The sequence below is a fragment of the Dermochelys coriacea genome, chromosome 2 (genome assembly GCF_009764565.3).
Source record: "Dermochelys coriacea isolate rDerCor1 chromosome 2, rDerCor1.pri.v4, whole genome shotgun sequence".
Lineage (NCBI taxonomy): Eukaryota > Metazoa > Chordata > Testudines > Dermochelyidae > Dermochelys > Dermochelys coriacea.
Genome location: NC_050069.1, coordinates 154,902,119 through 154,929,369, shown reverse-complemented (window position 1 = coordinate 154,929,369; position 27,251 = coordinate 154,902,119). Strand labels below are relative to the sequence as shown.

Below are 27,251 nucleotides of genomic sequence, written 5' to 3'. Positions count from 1 at the left end.
TGCTTAATTTTAAATGTGTGAATAGTCCCTTTGAAGTCAATGGAAATTCAGGCCTGCTGAATCCCATTACCCAGTGCTCTGAGCCATCCAAGTTTACAGTTAGGGGCAAAAATCATATCTTCATTGTATTTACTTGATTGTTTGTCTGTGGTAGTAACTGTTGTAATCTTCTCCATTGAGTGTTGATTGCTATCTATTGTAGTGATTTTTCCCTTGTTTCATGAAGAGTGAAAGTGAAAATCTCATTAATTAAAATATATGTTTAAAAACAAAAATTAATGTAAAGTAATAGAAACAAAAATAAAACAATTGTTGAACTTTTTGTTCCTGTTAACTTCAGATGCTGGCAGTTAGAGCAAGTTGTGTCACCAAAAATGTAGGAAAGGCCTTTTGGAAAGACCCAACATCTGATGTCAAACAATTATATTTTTGGTCTCTCCTCTCAGATCTTTTGTGATAAATGTCAATTATCAGAAAAAAATCCCTTATGTTTAAAAAATATTTCATAGTGTGCACTAGGAGAGTTTTCCATTTCTTTAAATAGTACCTCTATGATGCTCTTTGGAAAACCTGCACAATTGGTATTACTGTATATGTGAATTTGACTATTTTGATTTTTGCAGAGGCCCTGGTGTGGAAGACATTCCTCCCTGGGAAGCAAGTGATAGATTACAAGTCTTCCAAGCCAAGTTTGATGAACTGTGGAGGAAGTATATCACTTTTTCTGGTGGGGAAGAATTGTTTGGTCTTTCTGTCACAGGTAATGATGCCGCAGTTGGAGTTCAAAATGTCACAAAATAAATGTCAGGCAAATAATATTAGCCAAGCATTCGTGTGGTTGCTGTCTGGCTGGCAGCTTTGTCCATTAAGGTTTGGGTCTTAGTTGTACAAAGGGCTAATCAGATATTGTCACAGGGATATCATCTCAACACTTGCTTTTGTAATCTGGAGGTCTAAACAAATAGCTGTAGAAATTAAAAGGTTATGGATTTTAATTAAATCTATTATAGGCATCTCTAACAAATCTGTGGCCACTTAGGACCTCAGTATGACAACAAAATAGACCTCAGGTACTTCTGCTTCAAAAGCACAAACTAAAATCAAAGGAAAATTATAGCAGTTGCAGCAATTTGTATCCAATACCAAACTGGTCCCCTGTTGCCCCGAGGCTGGAGGTGACGTATATAAAGGTATGTAGGCACTTAAAGATGCAAATAGGTACCTACTGGGGTTTTCAAAAGTGCCTAGGTGCTTTTGAAATCCCACTAAGCACCTATCTGCATCTTTAGGTGCCCAAATACCTTTACAAATCTGGGTGACTGTAAAGATGACTTCCTCCGGTGCACAAAGAGGCATTGTGACACACCTGAAGGTCTGGGTCAACATCCTCAAAGGAATCTTTTATTTGCAGTCACAGATGGTTTAGACAACCCTGTGCAGAAATGAGTTTAACCATAGATTCTACCTAACATAAAGAAGACAGCTTTTTTGAGAAATGGAGCTCCGAAGGAGATGCAACATGACAAATTCTTGTTAATATAAGGGTATGTCTGCACTGCAATTAAACACACACAGCCATCCTGTGTCAGCTGACTCGGGCTTGCAGGACTTAAGTTACTGGGCTGTTTAATTGTTGTGTAGATGATTGGGCTTGTCTGCACGGTCCCAGAGCATGGGCTTTGGCCTGAGCCCAAACATCTTCACAGCAACTAAACAGCCTCTTAGCCCAAGCCCCTGAACCTGAATCAGCTGACAGAGGCCAGACCTGGGTATTGAATTGCAGTGTAGACATAGTGACTGCACCCAGGAGACAGTGTGCATGCTATTGAAGATTGGAAAGGCATCTTGCACGTAGAACCTGAGATTCTGTCTCTGTTATGTTTTGGTGACGCTTTTAGAGTAGATTGTCTTATCAGTCCAGTATTAATGAATTGAAATAAAAATTTGTTGAATTGAGTGAGGTACTAAGGTCTCTGTGTCCCTGTGTGAGTGGGCGTGGTTAATATGAGTACTAAGCTGTGTAAGTGTAGGCCTACGGGCTGGCAGAGTTGATGAGGGCAAGGTTGTTAAAAACAACAGGGGGTAGGGTTAGAAATAAGGGACAGTGAGCTCTGACGGGAAGGGATAGGGCTACAGAAAATTATGTCAGGGATAGCTTCTCTGGGAGATGGGGTCCAGCAAGGCTCTGGACCAAAGAGGGGACGTTGATACCTTATCTGAACGCTGTAAATCCTGATAGCGATACTGGTAAATGCTTTCAGTGTCAGCTTCATTGTAGTAAAATATGTTCCTTGTCTAGAGTAAAGTGCCTTCCCTAACATATGCTTTGGTTTAAATTAAAGTTATGACCAAAATGCAATAAACACCTTATTTTGTCAATATTAAATTTAGTGCTTTCCCTGTGAGACATCAGAAATATATATACATACCTATCTTCTTCTTGGTGCTTCATGGTGTGAAAGCTTTTCCATTACAAGGACATCCGTATTTTACTATGCCACAGTTCCATGGGAAGAGGGGGTAATTTTAATAATAATGTGCAATACAAAGTCTAGCTGCTAACAATAAGTAATAAATGAATTTGTTGCTCTGTTTAAAATGTAGATCCTTTACTGGGGCATTAAGTAAGCAGGTTGAGGGATCTCTAGGAAGCTGGCATTTTGTCATAAGATGAATCTTTTTAATAATTTCCTCCCAAAACTGTTTCATTTCTGGACACAGCCACCTTTCCCTGCAACCTTCCAAGAGAGCGCCTCCCTAGTAGCAAAAATGTGATGGATCTCAACTGATGTCCAATGCCATCTAGACAGTAATTTATAAACATTTTCATTATGAGCTACACTAATTAAAAATGTTTATCCCCTTTCCCATACAGAGACCCACTCATCCAGACCCATTTCTTTGTCCAAATCCATCACCCATCTTTTCAGCTAGGTTATTATCAACATTGTTTTCAATCAAAATTGTTTGGTTTCAGAGTAGCAGCCATGTTAGCCTGTATCCGCAAAAAGAAAGGAGTACTTTTGGCATCTTAGAGACTAACAAATTTGTGAATGAAAATTGTGTATATTTTAGGATTTAAATAATTTGTTCCAGCTTGCTCCTGAGTCAACTCCACAAATGTTATTAAAAGTCTAGATAGAGCAACCTCATAAGTGTTCAGAAATTTGGTCATTTTTTTTTTAAGCAAACTCAGAGGAGACGGGCTCTCCATGGAGCAAGCCAGAATCTTTAGTCAGGTTCTTTGATTATTAACTTGATCCTGAGTAAGTAATGTACAATGAATAAGGCTAAGTTTTTGTCACTTATATGTTTAATAAAAGTCATGGACAGGTCACGAGCAATAAACAAAAATTCACAGAAGCCCATGATCCGTCTCTGACTTTCACTAAAAATATCCCTAACAAAGGGAGAGGCAGGTTCAGCACTCACTGCTACTGGGGCTCCTGGTCCCTCACCGCTGTGGGAGCTCCAGGATCTGCATGTGGATGATACCCAGTGTGGCTGGGCAGCTGCAGGGGCGGGGCTGGCTGGGAGCTCCAGCCCCAGGGCAGAAAATGTCACGGAGGTCAGTGGAAGTCATGGATTCTGTGACTTCCATGACCTCTGTCACAATCATAGCCTTAATGAAGTATGCTAACATTTTATTGTAACTTTGCCAAAAAAAAAAAAAAAAAGAGGAAGAAAGGGTGCCTGCAAATGGCAAGTTTGACATTTCTAAATTTTAACAATATATTTAGCTAGGGATCCCCAAAGCATTGCGATAAAATGAGTGAATTTTTTAAAAAAAATGGGGTTATTTCTAAGTGCTTCTAACTTTTAACATATTTTATAGGATCATTTTAAAGGTTAATATTAAATCTGTACCTCTTTAGTAACTGGTGCAAATTTGGGAAGAAAATATTTTAGTTTTCATATGAAATCGGTAGACTAAGTCTCCACTTTAGCTGCCTTCAACACAAATTTAAGTACAAAGTCATGAGTTGTAGCTCCATAATATGGCTAGGTTTCTGATATAAAGAAGTGATCGTACACTGGCTGGAAACTGAGTAATTACTGTGGGCCAGACACTTTTGCTCAATGGGACTGTTTTTGGGATTATTTGAGGAGTATTCACTACTCAGTGTGAAAATGGTGTCAAAACCTGACCCTTTATGTTTATTAAAACTTCATTTTAATAAACACAGATTATATTTTTCTGAAATAGTTTGAATCTAATAGATAATCACAATTTGCTTCTTTTAAAATTTGGAACAGAATATCCAGAACTACAAAAAATAAAACGGGAGCTTACACTGCTTCAGAAACTTTATGGTCTTTACAATTCAGTTAATGCTAATATCAGTGGATACTATGAAATATTTTGGAGTGACTTGGACATTGAAAAAATTAACAGTGAGCTTCTGGATTTTCAAAACAGGTAAATGATTTAGTATACATTGAAATGCATCAAAATTCTTCTCTCCCATCTTTCATTCATTCATGAGAGCTGAACCTTTAGGGAACTTTTTCAGCATGCTTATATATTTCTAACTTTGGCCTTATCTAATATCCAAGAGGCAGAAATTTCAGACAGAATGAGGCAGAAAAACACAGCTGCTGCATGAATATAAATACATTGAACATAATAAGGTGGTAAGTAACAATCAGCATGGATTTGTCAAGAGCAAATAGTGTCAAACCAACCCGATAGCTTTCTTTGACAGGGTAACAAGCCTAGTGGATGGGGAGAAGTGGTAGATATGATATATCTTGATTTTGATATGGTCTCACAGGACCTTTTCATAAACAAACTAGGGAAATATAACCTAGATGGAGCTACTATAAGGTGGGTGCATAACTGGTTGGAAAACTGTTATCTGTGGTTCATAGTTAAGTTGGAAGGGCATATTGAGTGGGGGTCCTGCAGCGATCAATTCTGGGGTTGGTTCTGTTCAATATCTTCACCAATTTAGATTATGGTATAGAGAGTACACTTATAAAGTTTGTGGATTATACCCAGCTGGGAAGGGTCGCAAGTGCTTTGGAGGAGAGGATTAAAATTCAAATGATCTGGACAAACTGGAGAAATGGTCTGCAGTAAATAGGATGAAATTCAATAAGGAAAAATTCCAAGTACTCCACTTAGGAAGGAACGATCAGTTTCACACATACAAAATGGGAAATGACTGCCTAGAATGGAGTACTGCGGAAAGGGATATGGGCGCCACATTGATGTCCAGAGAAGAGAAACAAAAATGATTAAAGGTCTAGAAAACATGATCTTTGAGGGAAGATTGAAAAAATTGGGTTTGTTTAAGACTGAGAGGGGACATAACAGTTTTCAAGTACATAAAAGGTTGTTGCAAGGAGGAGGGAGGTAAATTGTTCTCCTTAACTTCTGAGGATAAGACAAGAAGCAGTGTGCTTAAATTGCAGCAAGGGAGGTTTAGATTGGTGTGACAGGGTCCAGACTCACCACCACCGGCACCTCCCGCTAGTTGCTCCAGGAATTAGCTCTGTCCAGTCATGGAGCACCCTCTATACATGGTGCCTTGCCCATCGTCTGCTCTGCTGCCTTGGGACCCGCATTGCTCGCCGCCCAGCGGCATCCTCTTCAGGACACTGCCCTCCAGCAGTGCCCACTACTCCAGTCTCATCCCCTTCTGGTTGGGGGGTGTTAACAGCAGACTTTGGGACTCGCACCTGCCTCAGTGGCCAACCACAACCCAAAATCTAGTCCTTTAGTTCAGGGGCAAGTTGCAGTCTTTATGGGCCACCGTCTTCCGTGGCCAGGTGCAGTATAAGGGGGAGGGACCCAGGCCCGCCAGATACTCTGGGTCCCGACCCAGGGCCCTCTAGTGGCAGCCTCTTTCTGTCCTCCTTCATTCTCCTCTTGTCTGCCTATTCTTTCCTGGGCCACTTCCCCTTTGGCCCTGTGCACCTTCTTGGCTCTTGGTAGCAGGGTCTGCAGCCTGGCAGGTAATGGGGCTGGATCTCTCTCCTGCTCCCCAGAGCCTGCCCAGCACTGCTCTGTCCAAGGTGCTGGCTCCTTGCTTCAGGAGCCTGTCCTTCTCCGACTCCCTTCTTCTCTGCTAGGCAGCCTTTACATAGAGCCTCGCCCGGCCCTGATTGGCTGCCTCTTCCTTCCCCTGATTAGCCCTCCACAGGCCTTTATTGATTGGCTGCCAGTCTGCACAGTCTCAAAAGCCCTGTTCCAGCCCTTTTCTCAGGGGGTGGGGCAACTGCCCCATCACAGTTGGACATTAGGAAAAACTTCTTTATTGTCAGAGTGGTTAAGCACTGGAATAAATTGCCCAGGGAGGTTGTGGAATCTCCATCATTCAAGATTTTTAAGAGCAAGTTAGACAAATACCTATCAGGGATGGTGTAGATAATACTTAGTTCTACCATGAGTAGAGGGGACTGGACTAGATGACCTCTTGAGGTCCCTTCTAAGTTCTAAGAGTCTATGATTTTGTAATTGGGCCCTTCATTCGCAACCTAAATCTTTGAGCTTTTTAGGCAGAATTCTGTCAAGTGTCTATCCATTTCTATACCCTCAGTTTTCCTATTTTCTTTTATAGGAACCAAAGCCTTCCCCCTCTGTTGAGATTGAGTAGCCAGGCTTGGTTCATAGGGATTCTTTGTGAGGGCTCAGAGGAGAAATATTTCCCACAGTCCATGGTACACAGTAGAGCCATGAAGTGAAATCCTGACCCCACCGAAGTCAATGGGGATTTTGCCATTGACATCAGTAGGTCCAAGATTTCATCGAGGGAGTGGCCACAACTGAATCTATAAAACTGCAATAACCCCTAGCTCTCCTCCTCTGCAATATGTGGAGCAATAGTTGGTAAATACAGCTACTGGCAGATCCACTAGATTTTCTCCTGCTTCTCCTCTGACCCACCCCTGTCCTAACTCAAAATCCGGGTGTACAGTGGTATGGGCAGAGTTGCCAAAGAACTGAGATCTATGACAGTAAATGTGCAGACCCTACGTACAGGCTCCAGATGTTCTGTTCCCCCATCGTCACAGCAGGGATTATGGCCCTGTAATGGGGTCAGACTCACCACAGCAGTGCCTCCTGCTGGTTGGTTAGGGAATTAGCTCTTTCAGCAGCATGCCTTCGCTAGTGGTGTCTCGCCACTAGTGGTGGTTACTTTCTCAGTTTCCACTGTCCTCACAGTCGGACCCACGTCACTCCTAGACCGCGGCGTCCTCTTCTGGACACTGCCCTCTGGTGGCTCACTGCAGTCCTCAGTCTAGTCCCTTCCTCCAAGGGCAAACTGCAGTCTGGCTTAGCCACTCTCACCACTGGAAAGTGGGGGTTAAAGGGGGACCCAGACCCGCCCGCTACTCTGGGCCCTGACTCAGGGACCCTCTAGCGGCAGCCATTTACTGCCCTCCTACAACTCTCCTCCACTGCCTGCTTCCCTGGGCCACTTCCCTATAGCCCCAGCACCTTTTCTGCCCATTTGTGGCCCCAGTCTGGCAGTGATCAGCCTAGAGCTCTCCCAGCCTCTGCTGACCCTGCCCACCACTGCTCTGTCTTAGAAGCTTCTCTAAGAGCCAGTTCTTCTCCCTTTGCTGTCCAGGGAAAGACTATGCTCCTCTCTGCCCTGCAAACTTCTTATAGGGCCCAGCCTGGCCCTGATAGGCTGCTTTCAAGCCTTCTTCTGATTGGCTGGGTTCTGCACAGCCGCTCCAAGGGCTGCTATTGACCCTTTACCAGCCAGTGAGGGGCAGCTGCCCCATCATAGGCCCATAGTATGTTTCGCTGTTTATGGGATTATAAAATGTATAGCATAACCAAATTATGCACAGGGCGTCTGAAAAGCTAATGAAAGTGTTGCTCAAAACAGAAGGACTTTTGTCTCGATCACCTCGTGGAAAAAAATCATAGTCTTGTCTCTTTCTGGTCCCCTTCGGTCTTCGTCCACTCCTCTGTACCAGTCTTTTCTTGACCCCTTTACACAACAGGCCTTATCCTTCTCCCACTGAGGTTGATCAAAGCAGAATCATGCCTGAGATCACTACTGTACATGTAAGAGCCTATTTTTCTGCAGCTCCTGTCCTCTGCTTGTATCTGACTGCTTTATCAACAGTCTGGGACAGATTCTGATCTCACTTACATCAGTGTAACACCAGAATAACTTAACTGAAGTCACTGGTGTTATTCAGGATTTACGTAGATACAGTTCAGACCAGAATCTGGCCATCTGTCTCATCTTAAATCTCTGAAAACATAACCTGAGGAAAGCATGTCTTTGCTCAGGCTTCCAGTGAATATGACGTCTGGGGCATTTAGCCAGTTCGGCCAGGGCTGTGTCTATACTCACTTTGAAGTTGAGTGATGAATCTGCTCTTTTTATGTGAGTACCTTTCCCAGACCTGAAGAAGAGCTCTGTGTAAGCTCAAAAGCATGTCTCTTTCACCAGCAGAAGTTGGTCCAATAAAAGATACTACCTCACCCACCTTGTCTCTAATATCTTGGGACCAACATAGCTACAGCTACACTGCAAACACCTTTAATATGGAAAAGTTAAGTGATCCGGCTTTAAGTCATGCAAAGTATGTCCCAATATAAGAGTGATGGGGAGCCTGTAAAATAACAATGCAAAATCATTTGGACTGAAACTGGACTGTTTTCCTCCAATGTGAGGTCTCATTTTGCTTGGAAAAACTGATGTCTTTTGTGCATGTTTCTTTTGTGCATGTTTGCAAAAATGAGTCTATTTGCAAATTAATAATTAAGGCCATGATCCTGTGAAGACTTTAACACTTGCATACTTTACACATGTGAGTAACCTCCTTGAAGTCAATGGACTATTCAAATGTGTAAAGTTACAGATGCATGCTAAAATCTTTGCAGGATTGGGGCCTACATTTTGAGGAGGGAGGAAGAGAAACAATTTTCAAGTAGTTTTTCATTACCTTAATTTTTTTTCATACAAGTCAATGTCACAGTTCAGGGCAACTGCACCTCTATTTCCCCTCAGTGCTCCAGCAAGGGCATCCGTACTCAGGATACCAACTCCCCAGCTGTGGTCTCTCTTGGGTGGAGACACACATCCCTCTCCCTTCTGACCAGGGTATTTCCAGGCTGGACAGTTGCCTGCCTTCACTGTGTAATTCACAGCACAGGCAGTCTGCCCAAACAGACCTGCTTACTTTCTCTTCAGAGATGGATAACAGTGTAATTGCTACACATATAAGTTACCACACAGGTCTTTCAAAGCAAGGCTACTTTATTTTTCAGGTAAAAAAAAATTGCAGAGAAAACATAAAAAACAATAAAAGAACCTACATGCATGCTAATAAGCTTACTAGGCAGCACCCCATCATAACGGTTTCTTTGTGATCACACATTTGTCAGAGCTTTATCTCAGAATGAGCCCACAGTCTTTCCAATCCCTCCACAGACCAGGGGCCCTATCCATTTATGGGATCAGGAAGAAGGTCCTAATTCAGCCTAAACTCAAGCTTTCTATCCAAAAGTCTTTTTTTTGTCTGTTTGCCTCTGGAGAATCCAGTTTGAACTAATATATCTGCACCTCTCTAGAGGGACTTGAAAGGCTGATCACTAAGGCCTGGTCTACACTGCGGGGGGGAGGGGAGTGTCGATCTAAGTTACGCAATTTCAGCTATGTGAATAACATAGCTGAAGGAAAGGAGTACTTATGGCACCTTAGAGACTAACAAATTTATTAGAGCATAAGCTTTCGTGAGCTGTAGCTGTAGCTCACGAAAGCTTATGCTCTAATAAATTTGTTAGTCTCTAAGGTGCCACAAGTACTCCTTTTCTTTTTGCAAATACAGACTAACACGGCTGCTACTCTGAAACATAGCTGAAGTTGACATACTTAGATCTACTTACCGCTGTGTCTTCACTGTGGTAAGTCGATGGCTGACACTCCCCCATCGACCCCACCTATGCTTCTCGCTCTGGTGGAGTACCGGAGTTGACAGGAGAATGCTCGGCAGTCGATTTATCATGCCTAGACTAGAGACGCAATAAATTGATCCCGCTGGATCAATTCCTGACCATCGATCCTGCGCATAATGTAGACATGCCCTAAGGAAGTTCATCCCCCTTTGCTGTACAATTCCAGAGTAGCACATACACAATTTCATTTTGAATACAATGTACCACAACGTGTTAACTCTAATTCACTAAGGTTTAATTTGACTCAGTAAAGCTTATCTTAATTCCATAAGGTTTTTTCAGTATATTATGGGATGTTTTCACTCTGTCACACTCAGGTGTTTTATTTACAGTCTTTTTGTCCACAAATTGAAAGGTGAGATGATGATAACAGTTATAAAAGAACATGAATGATGGGTATGTCAAATCTGATATTCCATTCTCTTTTTAGAATTCGTAAATTGCCTAAGGCCCTGAAAGAATGGCAAGCTTTTCACGACCTAAAAAAGAAGATTGATGATTTTGCTGAGAGTTGTCCTTTGCTTGAAATGATGGCAAACAAAGTTAGTTCAATATGGTACTTTAAAGATAAGATTAACTTGATGATCAAAATAATGTTATGTGTATAAGATGCTTTCAACCTTTCATTTTTAAAAGATCAAAGCAACTGTATGCATGGTAACATCTGATTAGGATTAGTTACAGACAACTAAAGACAAAATACTTCACAGCTTGACTAGATGAATGGTAATTCTTTTAATGGAATGAAGATTGAGACATTTCCTGGTATTGAACCGTTTCAGTGGAAAATTGCATAATAATTTCCCCCCTAAAAATAATGCTGATTTTAAAATGTTATTGCACTCTAATGCTTGTGGACTTTTCTAGGCAATGATGCCAAGACACTGGGAAAGAATTGCACAAGTAACTGGCCATAAGTTTGATGTCGTCTCTGAAAGTTTCTCTCTGAAGAACATAATGGATGCCTCATTGTTAAAATATAAGGAAGATATTGAGGTACACATACTTCTTCTGTTGGCATTAAAGGCTAGCTTTGTGATCTGGGATTCTTCACTTTCAGAGTCCTCCATTCCTACGTAGCTTAATAGTGCAAACAAAATATAACTTTGCTTGTTTAGTTCATTTGGAGAATGGAATTTGGCAGCTGGTTGTAGCTGAAATGGTTATCTCACTTCCTTTGATCATGGAGCAATATAAAAGTGGTTGGATGGTATAAAGCTAACACTTCCTAAGAATTCTTTCTTTGTATTGTTTGTAAGGCTAATTTGAACTCTGGTTTTAGATGCTACTTATTGTAATTTTGTTTGCCTCTAGTCTCATGCAGGAGTAAGAGAAATTGGTCATTATAGGCCTGATCCTGTGAGGTGATGAGTAACCTCCACTCCCACTGAACTCTGTGAGAGTGGAGGGTGCTTGGCACTTTGCAGGATCAGATCTTAAATTAATCTATTGAGGGTGGTTTGAGAGAATATTAAAGAAGAGCAAGAAATCCACTATTTCACAGGACCAGAAGAGGCTGGCAAACAAGTAGTCTTTTGTGATGTGCACCCAGTACAAATCTATTGCCTCTGTGTTTATTGGGCACAGTCACCCAGCAAATATGTTAGATTTACAAGGCCTGATAACTTTTGCAAGAGCAGAAGGATGGCAAAAAGGAGAAAAAAAACTTCTAAACTTAAATTATATTGTGATCTTGTCAGCCAAGAGATTAGCCCTTTAAACACTATGGACTAAGTCGTCTTATTCTACATGTGTCAAGGTTCCTTCCCCATTCTGAACTCTAGGGTACAGATGTGGGGACATGCATGAAAGACCCCCTAAGCTTATTCTTACCAGCTTAGGTTAAATACTTCCCCAAGGTACAAACTTTGCCTTGTCCTTGAATCCTGTGCTGCCACCACCAAGAGTGTTAAACAAAGAACGGGGAAAGAGCCCACTTGGAGATGTCTTCCCCCAAAATATCCCCCCAAGCCCTACACCCCCTTTCCTGGGGAAGGCTTGATAAAAATCCTCACCAATTTGTACAGGTGAACACAGACTGTAACCCTTGGATCTTAAGAACAATGAAAAATCAATCAGGTTCTTAAAAGAAGAATTTTAATTAAAGAAAAGGTAAAAGAATCACCTCTGTAAAATCAGGATGGTAAATACCTTACAGGGTAATCAGATTCAAAACATAGAGAATCCCTCTAGGGGAAACCTTAAGTTACAAAAAGACACAAAAACAGGAATATACATTCCATTCAGCACAGCGTATTTTACCAGCCATTAAACAAACGGAAATCTAACGCATTTCTAGCTAGATTACTTACTAACTTTACAGAAGTTCTGAGTCTGCCTTCCTGATCTGTTCCCGGCAAAAGCATCACACAGACAGACAGACCCTTTGTTTTCCCCCCTCCCAATTTGAAAGTATCTTGTCTCCTCATTGGTCATTTTGATCAGGTGCCAGCGAGGTTACCTTAGCTTCTTAACCCTTTACAGGTGAAAGCGTTTTGCCTCTGGCCAGGAGGGATTTTATAGCACTGTATACAGAATGGTGGTTACCCTTCCCTTTATTTTTATAACAACGTAAAAGGAGAAAAACTAAGTCAAACACTCTGTATGGATGCTTTCTACAGGAGGCAGGATTATTTAGCTTTGTGGAAGGATCAGGGACATAACCCTTCAGTCATGGGGCTTCCTGGAATCTATGATGATTGGTAGCCGAACTTGGTGGATCTTGGGTGATCCACACAGAGTGTCTTCCCCCACTCCCCTCTGACAACATGGGCATTTTAGTGACAGTGCTGCCACTGGTGCCTGCAAGGGGCAACAGAAGCTGCAGATATGAAGGTAATGTTGCTGTAAGCTGACACAAGGTTTTCTTCTAGAAGATCTAGGAGAACAGCTCTACCCTCCTTCAGAGAGCCATGTCCTCAAGCTTCTTCAAGCCCAAGATACACAGTGTTCACACAGATACACAATTTTTACGTGGAGGGACTTATGAGGAGACGGACTCTCCCCTCTTTCTAAGATTTACTGGTTAATTTCACATCAGTAATTACATTCCCGCCCATCCCCAGCGCAGAATGGAGAGGTTTAGTTCATGTACAGATACAAATTCTGCCTTCAGTTACACTTGTAAAAGTCCAATGAGGTCACTGAAATGTGACTAGCTAAGTGTAACTGACGACAAAATTTGACCCATAGAACAGGTGAAACATATTCCCAGTCTTGCAATATAGTCATTTTGATCTATTTTAATTCATTATTCTGAGCATGTACATTTCCCTTTGAACTCTGAATTTGGCCCAAGAGTTTTAATTGTTTTGATAAGTAGATATTACATTATCTTCAGTGTAGTAAAACACAATAACTTGATATTACTTAGGATATCTGCATCAGTGCTGTTAAAGAAAAGGATATTGAAGCAAAACTGAAACATGTCATCAATGAGTGGAGTATTCATGTCTTTACATTTGGCCAATTCAAAACCAGAGGAGAATTGCTTCTGAAAGGCTCAGATACTTCCGAGAAGATAGCTCTGATGGAGGATAGTCTCATGATTTTGGGCTCCCTCATGAGCAACAGGTACAAAAATTAACAAAAGAATATATTGTATAAATATAATAAGTACAAATAAAATACCATAATCTTTTTTTTTACTCATGTTCATATAACAGGTACAATGCACCATTCAAGCCCACGATCCAACAGTGGGTCCAGAAATTGGCCAACACCACAGAAATAATTGAAAATTGGATTACTGTACAAAACCTCTGGATTTACCTTGAAGCTGTTTTTGTTGGTGGAGACATTGCAAAACAGCTGCCTCAGGTCTGTTGATTTATAATAGCAATATATGAAGGCACACTATAGACATTAGTCAAACCACAGTACCTTTTAAATAAAAGAAGCTAGTCTATACTGAGGAAGTCTAATTATAACCATACTTTACCTCAGGAAAAATTACCACAGATAACTTCAGAAGGAGCTTTTCCAGGGTTAGGTCTGCAGGGTTGGACTCTTAGGGCCTGAATCAAACCTACAAGAGCAAGACACTTTAAAGTTAAAGCTGAAATGCTTACCTCAATTCACTTTGTATTACTCAGATATTATAGCACATATTGGTGGAGAGGTAAATTCTGGCTAATGCTGTGATAATGCAATCCCTTATTGCGCCTGACACTAGCCCTTTTACACCTCATTTATGCATTCTGTACTGTTAAGAGTTGCAATAACTTTTGCAGGGGGCTGTGCATAGGGACATTGCTAGGCCTGGGCAGCCACGTATATGTATATACATATGTGGATCTTGCTCACTTTTCACCAGTCCATGCCCTGTTATGTCTTTCTGTGATGTCTGTTGTAGAGAACCTAAAGACTGATCTCTGATTTTCTGGGTGAGGCAGAATCAGAGCAATAAACTTCCATTGCGTGCTCCGGCTTCTGCTTGCAGGTTTACATGTGTGTCAGGCAGTCAGAATTTGGCACGTGGTATGTGGGATCACCTGCTGCTTAAAGATGTCAGAAATATGTAATATAATAAAAACAAGAATATTCTACACTATTGCATTTATTTCAGTCCAAGGACATTATAATTAAATATCTACAGTTTCCATTTTCCATAATCCAGAACATTTTGTTCTGTGATAGCTAAGCCTTCTTAGTTGTTAATTAAGATTATAATAAATTGCCTCTTAGGTCCTACAGTATATTTATAGGGTAACTTTCATTATGGAGGCAATAAGAGGTTTTTGCCGATGACTAAACACCACAGCAGTGCTTATGAATTTGATAATTGCAGAAGCCACTTATTGTAAGTATACTGCATGAATGTTATTCCCATTGTGCAATATGAAGAATAAAAGAAATCACACAATTAAGCTCAGAAAAGTAGTTCTTTTCTTGCCTTTTGAGGATTTGAAAATTTAGCTTCATTCACTTTCAACACTTTGTGGATGGGTCATAGAATCATAGGACTGAAAGGGACCTCAAGAAGTCTTCTAGTCCTGTTCCCTGCACTCATAGCAGGACTAAGTATTGTCTAGAACTCTAGATCATCCCTTGAATCTTACCCAAATAATTGTTTAACATTGGAGCAGCATGTGAGTAATTGTTTTCAGCAGTGGCCTCTGTGGAAAAGCAATGATGTAAAGAGAAACAGAGTCGTAGTGTCAGTAATGTTTTGTCTTTTTTAGAGGAGGGTGCTATTTGATTTTTCTGCTGAGAGGTTGATTGAAGTCCTATTGTATAGCCACTTTAGTGCTGCCTAGTACCAGGTGACATATGGCAAAAGGCACTGCTGCCCCATCAACCTGATGCATTTCTGTGGATCTACCCGTGTTACAAAGTCACTCTAAAAACATTCACGCACTATAATCTTCAACAGACACAAGCAGCAAAGTGAATATTAAACTATTACTGTGTCTGATTATTATTATTTATTTATTATTGTAGAACCTACAAGCCCCAATCACAGACAAAGACCCTGTTATGCTAGGCACTGTACAAACACAGAACAGAAAAGTTTATCCCTGCCCCACAAAGCTTACGGTCCTAGAATAAGACAAGAGCCAACAGATAGATACTGATGTGGGAGTCCAAGGAAACAATGAGACAATGCGGGTCAGCTTGATAGGCAGTGGTCTCAGCACCAGCAGCCTAACTGTTGAGTTTTTTCTGGACATCACAACAAAGGAGAGTTTTAAGGGGGAATTCGAAGGAAGATAATGAGATAGCTTGGCAGATATTTACGAGGAGTGCTCCCAAATGTGAGGGACAGCATGGGAGAAAGCACAATGGTACTTGTTTGAAAATATAATAAGTGGACAATGGAGGCTGGCAGCATGGCCCATTTGTTCCTGATATCCACCAATAGACTATGCATAATGTTGACCATCCAAAGAACGTACTGACTAATAGAATCAGACTCATTTATTGGATACTTTTATTTTTCAGCATTTTGGGAAGCAGCAGGAATAGCTAATGCATTTGTAATGTGTTTCAGGAAGCCAAGAGGTTTCAGAACATTGATAAATCTTGGCAGAAGATTATTCAGAGAGCTCATGAGACATCAAACATAGTACAGTGCTGTGTTGGAGATGAGACGTTGGCACAGCTACTACCACATTTGCTGGAACAACTGGAAATATGTCAGAAATCATTAACTGGGTATTTGGAAAAGAAACGATTAGTATTTCCAAGATTTTTCTTTGTATCTGATCCTGCACTTCTGGAAATCCTTGGTCAGGCATCAGATTCACACACTATTCAGGTATAAATTATGTAGCAGTAACCCCCTTTATAGTCAGTATTGAATAGTATAGTCAGTGTTAAATGATTTCCTTTTGTTACTGAATTGACCTAAGTTTGTTTATTTGTGGAAAGATCCATTTAGCCTTCTAAACTTGCAGGTTTTGATGCAGTTTAAAAATAACATCGTAGATCATTTTATGGGTTGTATTTGGCTGATCAGGTGTTTGTTTATTCTAGGCACATTTACTGAGTCTGTTTGACAATGTTAACCGAGTGGGATTTCACGAAAAGAACTATGACCAGATTTTATTATTTGAATCTCAAGAAGGAGAACAAGTCAATATTATTGAGCCTGTTCTAGCTCAGGTAATAGAAGAATATATTCTGCTTTTTTCATTCGCTACTTTAAAGCAAATCTGTGTAATAAGGGACTGGCCCACTTCCATGCAGTACCAAAGCATGCTTCCATTTGAGAATCTGAAGTAGAGACCCTTCAACTGCCCAGTAGAGGGGCAAAGTGCTTTTGCTCCAGAGGGAGGATGGAAGGGCTTGTATTATTCTGTAGCAACCCTTCTAGTTGTCTCCCCTGCAGCACTGAAGTTGCTAAATCCATCACTCTGCATGTGGAAGAATGGGTCAGGCACAACTGTGAGGATGAGAGAATAGAAAAGTGGGAAATGGGAACATCAGCCCTGGGGAGAAAATGTCTTCTGTGGAGTTTTTGCTGGGTTGGAGCAGTTTACTTTAAAAGTGCTTTTTTTGTCTTCCAGGGTAATGTGGAATTCTGGCTAGGACAGCTGCTGAATGGGATTAAGAAAACAATACACTCTATCATTAGACAGGCATCTATAGCCATTAGTGATTCAGGATTTAAGCTGTATGACTTTCAGACAACGTTTCCTGCACAAATAGGTCTTCTGGGAATTCAAATGATTTGGACCAGAGATGCAGAGGATGCGCTAAACAGTGCCAAAACAGTCAAAAAGGTTGTATTTAGCAAATCTTTGGGGGTTAATTAAAAACATGGTTTAGATCAGTGCACTCTGTGCAAGTTAAAAAAAAAGGTAGAAAATGACAAAATAAAAAGGAAGTAACTGGAATGACCCGTAAATTCCTCCATATCGATATGTAGGGTGATGATACTAACCCACAGTATTAGCATCCTCTGTGTATGCTCTTTGCACTACTGCGCTACCTATCCTGACAACTGGTAACATGGCACCAATCCCCAGCTGGGGTAAATCAGCATATCTTAACGGCAAGACACTGATTTACATAAGCTGAGGGTCTAGCTTATAGGGTTTGTGCACCACCTGCTTCCATCAGCTGTCCATATTGGCGCTGATGGAGCGGCACTGCTCAGAACCTCTGATGCTGTGAACTAGTGAGGAAAGGAGTATGACAGGAAGTGATAGGTCAATCCTCACTTGCTTTAAAACTAACTTTAAAACAGTTTCTAATGTTGTGTCCCATCCCCCCATTCTTGTCAGTGGCTACAAGCTTTGGGAGGGAACAATGGGCAGTTTAGGGTCAAGGGAGTGTCATCATCTACTATAATCCCAAAACTGGTTTGGGGGAAGTGAGAGCCACCAGTATAGGGGAATAGCAGCTTGTGCATGGAGCTGCTTTAGGGGACAGTGCTAGCGTCCTCCCCCTCTTTTAGGGGGAGGGGGAGCACGGGAGCAAGTTTGGTGGGGGATTGGTTCCACCTTATGCCCAGGAAAGATGCTTCCAGCACCATAGATGTTTTTGATAAGTGCCTCTCCTCTGGAACTTTATATAGAGGCATGTGAGAAGGCAACTCAGAGGAGTGCTCAAGGCTTCGTCTACACTACACAGCTTTTAGCGACATGGCTGTGTCACCACAGCCATGCCGCTAAAAGTCGTTCAGTGTAGCCGCTGTTTGCCGGCTCTTCTGACGACAAAAACCTTCCACCCCCAATGAGCAGGGTTAGCTTGTCAGCAGGAGAGCGCTCCTGATGACAACGCGCTGTTCACACTGGAACCTGTTGCGGCAAAACTTTTGTCTTTCGGGGTGGGGAAGGGGTTAATACCTCGGAAAGCAAAAGTTTTGTCATTCAATTGCCAGTGTAGACATAGCCCAAGAGTACTAATACAGCAGCATAAGGAACATTTGCAGTAGGACCAAGCTAAGAGCTAGTAACACTGTCCTATCATGAAAATAAACACAGAAAAAAGCTAAAGAAAACAGCATACCATATTGTAATGTTACTGGCTAAAATTAAACTAGACAAGACTCCAGACTAGGGGGGAAATACTTTAACCCCCCCATTTTTCTACATCATGCAAAGCCAAAAAGGTCATGGGCCCAGTTTTTGTTCCATTGCAGCTAATTTATCTAGAATCAAACGTCACTGGCAAACAAAATTTCTTGTTGGTTTTGTTTGTCTGTTTCCTCCTTTAAAAAAACATTTATTTGTAGTTTTCCTCAGCATATGGAATAGGTCTGGGTCTGCAAATATCCTCAAAAAACCCACAAACCCCAGTATGATCATCCCTTCATGTGTTCAAAGCACTCACTGTGGCCTAAGTGCTGCAAACTACTCCATCACCCCTAGGCCTGCACAGAATCCCATTTGGAGTTATCGACAGGGGTCCAACTTATGCCGCAGCTGCAGGATTGGAGCCCCTGTTATAATCGTAAGAAGTCAGAATATTTTATTCCATAGTCTCTTGTAGCAGAAATAAAGTGTTACTTCAGGCTCATTTAAATTGTCCCTTACACCAGTTTTTTCCTCTGAAAGCTACCATGGTATTAAGGACAGAGTCAGAATCCCAGCTTCATGTTTCCCAAAAGTGAACATATTGGTTGACTGATGTGTATAGTTTAGTACCCAAAGGCTGAAGTCTGATAGCTTAATTGCTTTTGACGAGGACACAATACAAACACTCTACCAGGTAAAGGTGAGGTGTACTATATTAGGCCACTGTCCTGCATTGGAACCTGCTAGCATAGACCCCTCAGCCCATGTATCATCCCATTAAAGTCACTGGGACTCCACAGGGGCTCAGGGAGTATGCTCTAGTAGCTCTTTATTCAGGATTGCAGCTCTAGTTAATACAAAGTGAGGCTGGAGGAAAACGTAACTAAAACAGAGGATATATATTTGTAAATGTCTGCAACTGTTCATCCTCTAGAAACTGAAAGAGCAAAGGGTGTTTGTATTAATATAACTCTGTTCTCTTGCTGTGTTGGAAAGGTCATGCACACAACAAATCAGAAGTTTCTGGACCTTTTAAATGATTTGATTGACATGACAACACGTAATCTGACAAGGATGGAGCGCACAAAATATGAGACTTTAATCACTATTCATGTACATCAAAAGGATATCTTTGATGATTTGGTGAGGTTTTTTTTAAGTGCTCTCTAATTGAAAAACATTTTAAAATATTTGTTTAACTCTGCTGTTCGTACTGTCATGCAGTTGCATGCTATCTGGGTTTGTCTTTTCTAACTGCATCTTAAAAGATTTACATTACAAGTATCTTATTTGTTTGCAGTAATGAATTATTTGTTGGTGAAAACATAAACATATTCACTAAGAAAAATGTAGGTTCCGATCCTGCAAGTAGTTGCATATGGGCAGACTATTGATGGCTGTCTATTGATCTCACTGTGGCTTTCTCCAGGGACAGCAATCCAGCCACATGAAACAAATGGCAGGACTGGGGCCTTAAAAACATAGCGTGAATTTTTGGCCCCATTGAAGTGATAGTTTTGCCATTGACTTCAGTGGGGCCAGGGCTTCACAACATACAACTTTAGAGTCCAGTCCTGCAAATAGAGCCACACACACAGATCTTTACTCCCTTGTGGAATTCCATTGAAGTCAACAGGACTCCACACAGGTGGAAGGGTGCATGCATGTGGATCAGTTTGCAGAGTCAGACTCATAAACTGCGGGTTTTCCTTTTTAAAATTATTACTGTTTTTCAGCATACAAGAACTGTCTTTGCTAAGGGGAAAGCACTGTTGACCTTACCCTGTGATTCAAAATTTAAGACTTTACATCATTGGAGTTTTTCAAAAATATGTTCCCTTTTAGCTTTAGTTGAGCTTTGTGATTTCCAGCCCCTGTCTCCACTTCCTGATTTGAGGCAAGGGCTTCTGGAAGATTAAAGAAGCTGGGTTTCATGTATTTTGAGAAGAGGAATAAACAATAACTTACACAGATTTACTTTTAAAATTTTAAGGGCATCACACTCTTCCCTATAGTAGATAATATGAAAACATGAGACAATGATTAAGAAATTGGAAGCAAAAAAAAAAAAAAGGTTGAAGGAAACGTCCTGCATACTAAGAGCAGTAATTCAGGGGGATATGTATTGTTTAAATTATTTATATACTGCACAGAGAGAAATACCAAATGAGTTTCTAAATAAGGAAAGGAAAGTATAAAGAACTAACGATGATAGCTAGAAGTCAAAGTGCCAAGTTCTGTATGATGCCTGGGGCTTTTTCCTGTCCCCATCATTTTTCATTAATTTTTATGAGTATTTTTGAATGTGTATTTCATATTGGTTAATTCAATGTCAAGTATTATTGAAGTCTGCTGTATATTAACCCTTCGGAAATTGGTTAATCCTATTGTGTTTTTTCTGACCTATTGATGGAAATGGAAAGCAGACACTTTAAGATATGTCACTTTCTCTGCTCATATTTTTTATTACAGTATATACACTAATGGTTTTGTGCTTTTGTTACAGGTCCGTATGAATATTAAATCTCCATCTGACTTTGAATGGCAAAAACAATCCAGGTTTTACTTTATTGAAGATGTGGACAAATGCATCATCCAAATCACTGATGTGGAGTTCAGCTACTGCAATGAATACTTAGGCTGTACAGACAGACTCGTTATAACTCCTTTAACGGACAGGTGATCACACTAGGAGTATAGTATCCACTTTGGAGGCAAAATCCTACTCCCAGCAACATAAAGGAAAAGCAGGATTTGTCCCCTGATATGTACCAATTACTATTAACACCAATGGGAGTTACCAAGCTGTACTAAAAGGAAGAAATTCCCTTTCCTTTCCCACCCCCAGATTTATATAACAGTTACTACACTTAGTCACTATACATCGGGCAGATAACAGTGAAGAAAAATTAATGCTGTTTTCCAATCTGTCTCCAGATGTTACATCACATTGGCTCAGGCTTTGGGAATGAGTATGGGTGGTGCTCCAGCAGGACCCGCAGGTACTGGGAAAACAGAGACAACTAAAGACATGGGCAAATGTCTGGGAAAATACGTTGTTGTCTTTAATTGTTCAGACCAGATGGACTACAGAGGCCTAGGTCGTATTTATAAAGGTAAGACACTGTTTTGTTTGTTCATTTTAGCCGTTAAAAGAAAAATGCGTTTCTGTGTGGAGTAAGACTGAAACAATAGAATGACCTATGGTTAGTGAGCTTTGTCTACAGCCAGCAGAAGGATGAAGAAGCGCAGAAGCAGCCTGCTTAAGATTAGCTTGATGGAAAAATAAATAATTGGGGATACAAATAAGAGAGCCGTACTATCTCCACACTGCCCTTCTTTTATTTCAGTTTCTGCTCGGAGAGCTCTATGCTTTAAACAGTTCCTTCCACAGACTTTGAATTGGGTCTCAGTGGCAACTGGTGGATGCGCTGAAAGTCAACTAATCTGCACTCTGGTCTATGAACCTGATTCTCATTGCAGTCACACTGGTGTAAATCAGGGTAATTCCACTGCAGTCAATGTAGTGACACTGCCGTAATAAGTAAGAGTAGAATCAGGCCATGTGCCTCTACATTTAGCATTGTTTCAGTGCCTGTAATATATGATAGATATTTATCATGCACTCAGGTGGTGTTCTCCAAGAATCCTAACCTTCCCCATCCCACTCCCCTACACTGCACACCCCAATGCTGTGTGATGGAGCAAGGCCAGATGGCTATGGAAGAGTAGTGGGAGATATATTAGCTCCAGGCTAAACAAATCCCTGTACCAGGATAAGTGAAATGGCAGCTGCTCCAGGTCAATTAAGACACCTGGGGCCAATTAAGAACTTTCCAGAAGGCAGGGAGAAGGCTAGGTTGATTGGGACACCTGAAGCCAATCATGGGCTGGCTGAAACTAGTTAAAAGCCTCCCAGTCAGTCAGGTGGGAGTGCATGTCAGGAGCTGTGGGAGGAAGTTGCGCTGCTGGAGAGGCTGAGTAGTACACACCATATCAGGCACAAGGAAGGAGGCCGTGAGGTAAGGGTGAAGTGGAGCTTGAGGAAATGAGGGCTGCTGTGGGGGAAGTAGCCCAGGGAATTGTACATGTCATGTTTCTAAAAGGTCAGCTACCGTAGCTGATACTATTAGGGTCTGTGGGCTGGAGCCTGGAGTAGAGGGTGGGCCCGGGCTCCTCCCTCCCCCACCTTTGCCCCTGATTAATCACTGAGACTGGGAGACAACAGAGACTGTGCAAGGAAGGATAACTTCTCCTCACCTCCCTCACTGGCTTATGATGAAAATGGCTCAGTAGACTGTGACCCTTGTTTCTAGAGAAAGAAGGGTTACATGGAGGGTCACAGTGAGCCTCTGAGGCTAGCGAAATCCGCCAGGAAACGCAGGACCCACAGAGGCAAGGACAGAGCTTTGTCACAGCTGATAGACTGGTAGGAACAATCTCATTTGGGTCTCTTGCAAGGCAGTACAGAACAGTAATGCTAGACTGCCCAGTCAGAGAGACTCCTGTAAATAAGAACATTTGCCAGTTCATGAGTGAGTTTTCACACATGTGCTATAGTGTATTTGTTTCTCCATTTTCTAATTGATGACATTACTGTACACAGCTGATGCTGGAAATAATTAATTTCTGAAGAGACTGTGTTCTATCTTCCATCCTTTTCTGTTACCTTCCTTTTCTGTAGTCTCCATTTTCCTTTTAAGCACCAGTTGTGACTTGTCCTCTCTCCATCTTGTTCCTTTATATTTCCTTCCCCACTATTCCCATTTTCTCTATTTTCCTTAATGAATCCTCTCTGTCTGCCATTCTCTCTGCTGTCTTGATATGTGATTGTTCTTCTTTCCTTCTGTTTCCTAACTGCTTCCCCTTTCTTTCCTTCATCTTTTCTGAATACTTCCTGTTTCACTCCTCTCCTCCTTTTGCATCCCCATCCTCTCTGCTGCACTTCTCTGCACCTCCACAGCTTCAAGTATGACTCCATCTGGGCTTTTCAACCTTTACTGAATTTTCCCACATACTTTTTGTTCTCACCCTCCTTTCCACCTGCTATTGCATTGACGTCCCCTTGGATGATTGTGTAAATGACAAATGGCCTCTGTGTAGTCTTGTTTTTTATTTGTTTCTTTCAGTTGTTTTTTATTCTACATAAAATAATGGCTGCTTCCAAACCTGATTCAAGCACTGTCATCATATGTTGCGTGAATTTACCGGAATATTTCCTAGTAATTAATATGGCTCTAATGTCCTAGAGGGCTGGCAGTTCACTTGCTGTGCCTGTCTGTCACAGAGTTTGTTCCTTGTGTCTCCTCTTGGGGATTAGCTCTCAACTGGTCTGATGCCCCCCTGCTTCTGTTGTTCACCCCGTGGTTTCTCTCTCTCTATGCCTATCCAAACTCCTCCCCCAGCTGGGCTTCATCAGCTATTGGACTGTCTCAGTCTTGATTCTCCTCTATGGTTAATTGGCCCTTTTTCCTACTCAGGTCTTGTGTGGGGTAGACCCCCATCACATACCCTCCAAGGTAACCCTGTAACCCTCAGGAATACGGATGCCTTCTCCCCTGGAGTTGCCGGAGCTGGGCCCACTGGTCATCTCAGTCCTGCTCCAGCTTGTCCACCATGAGAAGCAATCTACCCTTCTCCTCCATTGTGTTTTGATACTTATCCCTTTGAAATACTAAGTCTTGCAAAGCAATTTGCAAAGCTTGCTCTGCAGCTACTAACTTCTCTTGTAGCTTTTGCCCTTGTTCCGCAGATTCTCCCACCACCTTTTTGATCAGGGTTTGAGTTCCCGCTCTATTCCCAGGATCATTTAACTTTGTCTTTTGGGGACTCTTTCTTCCATCCAATTTCTCTTCACCTTCCGTCCTCACAATTCCCACGCCTTCTCTACAACCACTGTGCACATACAGTGGGCCGCTGGCTCTTCCTTCTGTTCCTTTACTGACTCTATGCCCTGTTCTTGACTACTTTCTTTTTTCTTGAGGGGACAATGCCTCCTCACATGTCCCCATTCTCCACAGGAAAAACAGGTCCCTTTTTTTTCCTACTCCCTCAGCAGCTGGGACTTTTTGGGGCTTTCCTACATCCCTCATTTCATGACTAGTTTTCTTGCCCTTATATGTAGGGGCATTCCCTTTTCAGGCGTCCCTTCTGCCCCCAGGCATAACACTCTCTCAGCCTGGTCACCAGCCTCTTGGCCCTGGAACTTCTTTTCCGCTCCCAGCTTCTTCCGCCTTTGCTCACTTTGGGGAGGATCTTAAAAAAATATTGTTGCTGTTGCACCAGTTTCATTAAATAGCCTTGCTGTTTCTGTTGGTTCTGCAGGACCTGTGTAAGCAGTGCCTGGATCCCCATTGGTTGCTTTTCTTCCTCAGTTAAACGGAGTGAAAATGCTGGTGTCCAGTTCAGAAGGGTATACTGGCCTTCTCTTTTTTTCTAAACTTGCTACTATGGCCTCTCACGCTCCCTTTATACCAGGGGCAACTGTCATACACGTATTTGCTACCAAATTGTCATGGCATTTACTACTTACTGCCTCCTTTTGGCTCATCTCGGGGATTAGCTTTAGACCAGCTCTCTTTCAGTTGCTCGCCCCCTGGTTGGTCTCTCTTTTCATGCCTATTCTAGCTCCTCCCCTGGCTGGGCCTCATCAGCTATTAGGCCTTATCAGTCTTGACTCTCTTCCAGGCCTATCATGGGGTTAATTGGCCCCTTTTTCCTACTCATGCCTTATGTGGGGTAGACACCCCCTCACACTGTCCTTTTTTGCACAAGTGAAATTATTTTGCAAGGGCCAGATTTCATTGGGAGTTGTGGGATGCTCAGCTCCTCTGAAAGTCAGGCCTCCCAATTCTTAGGCACTCTCAACTTTTCCAGCAGGTGGCAATACAAAACAAATTATTATTTCCTCCCAAAGGGAAAAAAAATCTGACCAGAACTGAATTTCACCATTGTAAAGGCAAAGTAATTTTAAGATAATTTCATACACAGCTCACAGTATACATAAAATGTCAATATTATATCCAGCAACATACACTTATGTTAAAGAATTGCATGTTTTATTTTTTTCCTGTTATTTCCCCAAAGTGATCATTGTTGCAAAAATAGTTTTTAGAGTGGAACCTGATAACTTGCAATAAAAGTATGTCACTTAAAGCAGAAAACATGTAGGGCCAAATCCATCCCCAGTGTTAACTCTGTCTGGATCTTTGAAAACTCATCAAATTCTCTATCTACATAGAGGAAAAATACTTCAGAAAGGGATCCAGTCCTGCACCGCTGAAGAAAATGGAAGTTTTTGAACTGCTTTTAAAGGGGTAGGATTGGATCTTTAGTGCCTGTTTATGTGCTCACAAAAGCCAAGTAAGAAAAAAGAATTCCGCCAAATAAAGGTATGAGCTGGATTCCTCACTATGCTCCTCCAATTTACACCAGTATACCACTATTACAATTAATGGAATTTCACTGACATAAAACTAGTGTAGCACTGTGGGGAATCGCCTCCATCTTATCTTTAAAAAAGCTATCACATTAGAGAAGAGTTAGCTGTTCACATGGGCAAGCTAAACAAGATACAATGAAAGTTCTGGATCATCTCCCTTCCCTAGATCCACACATGATGAGGACCCTCTGTGGAAAGATCTCCCCTCTCTACCCAGAAGGAGGCTCAGCCACTCTTTGGCATGGTTTTCTTCCACTGCAACCCTGGCACACACGTGGACCCTAAGTAGACCTGGCAGTGTAAACTTGTGGGGAGAAAACTGGGTGGGCCAGGTGGGTTTGCACATCATCCAGTGTGTCCAGGTTTGTGGTGAAACCTGGAAAAGATAATATAGCCCAAAATTGTAATAACTTTTCTACAGTCTCCCTCTGGAGTCCTAGGAGTCACTGCAGCCAGAGTTACAAGGAGCAGCCTGCTGGGGCCCAGAGTTGTTGTAGAAGCATTGGGCTTCTATGTAGATGTGCCAGGTTGTGGCCTTTTATGCAGAGGTCAGTCCCTCCTTTCCATGGGATGTTGTGATGAAATCCTCATAAAGATTTCTTCCCACAATCCCCTGCTACAGTTTTTAAAACCAAAGGGATGCTCTCACTCAAAGAATGCAATTTTACATGCAGTCTATATTAACATATTGTGTGTGTATGTAAATGCATATGCACAAAAAACTGGGTATTTTCAGTTTCTTGGAATTTTGTGGGAAAACAGCTTCTGCAGAATCTATAAAATCAGCCCTTGATTTATTTCACCTGTGTGGCAAACATTGGCATGAAAAATTTGAGAACCCTGAACATACTATAGTTCAACATCACAGAGCCACTAATGCCTCTTGTAGGACATATGCTTTGTTGATAAAGGTCTGCTGGCTAGGGTGGGGAGGAGCAGGGAGTAGGTTTCCTGATGTGTTTAACCTTTTTTGTCCTAACCAGTTATAAGACTCTGAGTTTTAGTTCTGTTATGTTCTCTTTAAAAGCTCCAGTGGTGAAGTTAAAATAGGTTCTTAATTAATAAAGTGAAATGTGGCCTGCCAAAGCCAATGTTATTGTATCTCATCATAGATTTGGCTAGTATATATATGTGTGAGACATATGTTTTCTACGCCCCATGTAATCTGGGACAAGTTAGACCTAAATTCTGCAGAAGGGCCCTGGATTCCTCAGCACTTTGGTGCAACAGATGAAAAATTTTGTAGCAGCTTTGTTTAAATTAAAAAGGAAGAGTTTAAATTAAATACAAAAAGGAAAAATATACCCAGTATAAAACCCCTTGTGAATTTTATTTTGCTATTAAATTCCATTTCCACTGTCTCAATGCTTTCAATATACTGCATGTTTCTATATGGACAGTGAGTAACAGCGTT

The 27,251-nt window shown here is 41.6% G+C and overlaps 1 protein-coding gene across 1 annotated transcript in view; it reads left to right on the top strand.

Annotated features, from left to right (window-relative positions):
- LOC119851672 (dynein axonemal heavy chain 5-like) overlaps positions 1 to 27,251 on the top strand; it is a 270,620-nt gene that overhangs the window by 86,246 nt on the left and 157,123 nt on the right. The window contains exons 31-42 of the mRNA XM_043508515.1: positions 624 to 760; positions 4,258 to 4,420; positions 10,362 to 10,473; positions 10,799 to 10,927; positions 13,305 to 13,504; positions 13,597 to 13,750; positions 15,924 to 16,190; positions 16,409 to 16,537; positions 16,942 to 17,157; positions 19,393 to 19,539; positions 20,903 to 21,075; positions 21,334 to 21,512. Of these exons, the coding sequence (XP_043364450.1) occupies positions 624 to 760; positions 4,258 to 4,420; positions 10,362 to 10,473; positions 10,799 to 10,927; positions 13,305 to 13,504; positions 13,597 to 13,750; positions 15,924 to 16,190; positions 16,409 to 16,537; positions 16,942 to 17,157; positions 19,393 to 19,539; positions 20,903 to 21,075; positions 21,334 to 21,512 (2,006 nt within the window). The remainder of the gene's footprint in view (positions 1 to 623; positions 761 to 4,257; positions 4,421 to 10,361; positions 10,474 to 10,798; positions 10,928 to 13,304; positions 13,505 to 13,596; positions 13,751 to 15,923; positions 16,191 to 16,408; positions 16,538 to 16,941; positions 17,158 to 19,392; positions 19,540 to 20,902; positions 21,076 to 21,333; positions 21,513 to 27,251) is intronic.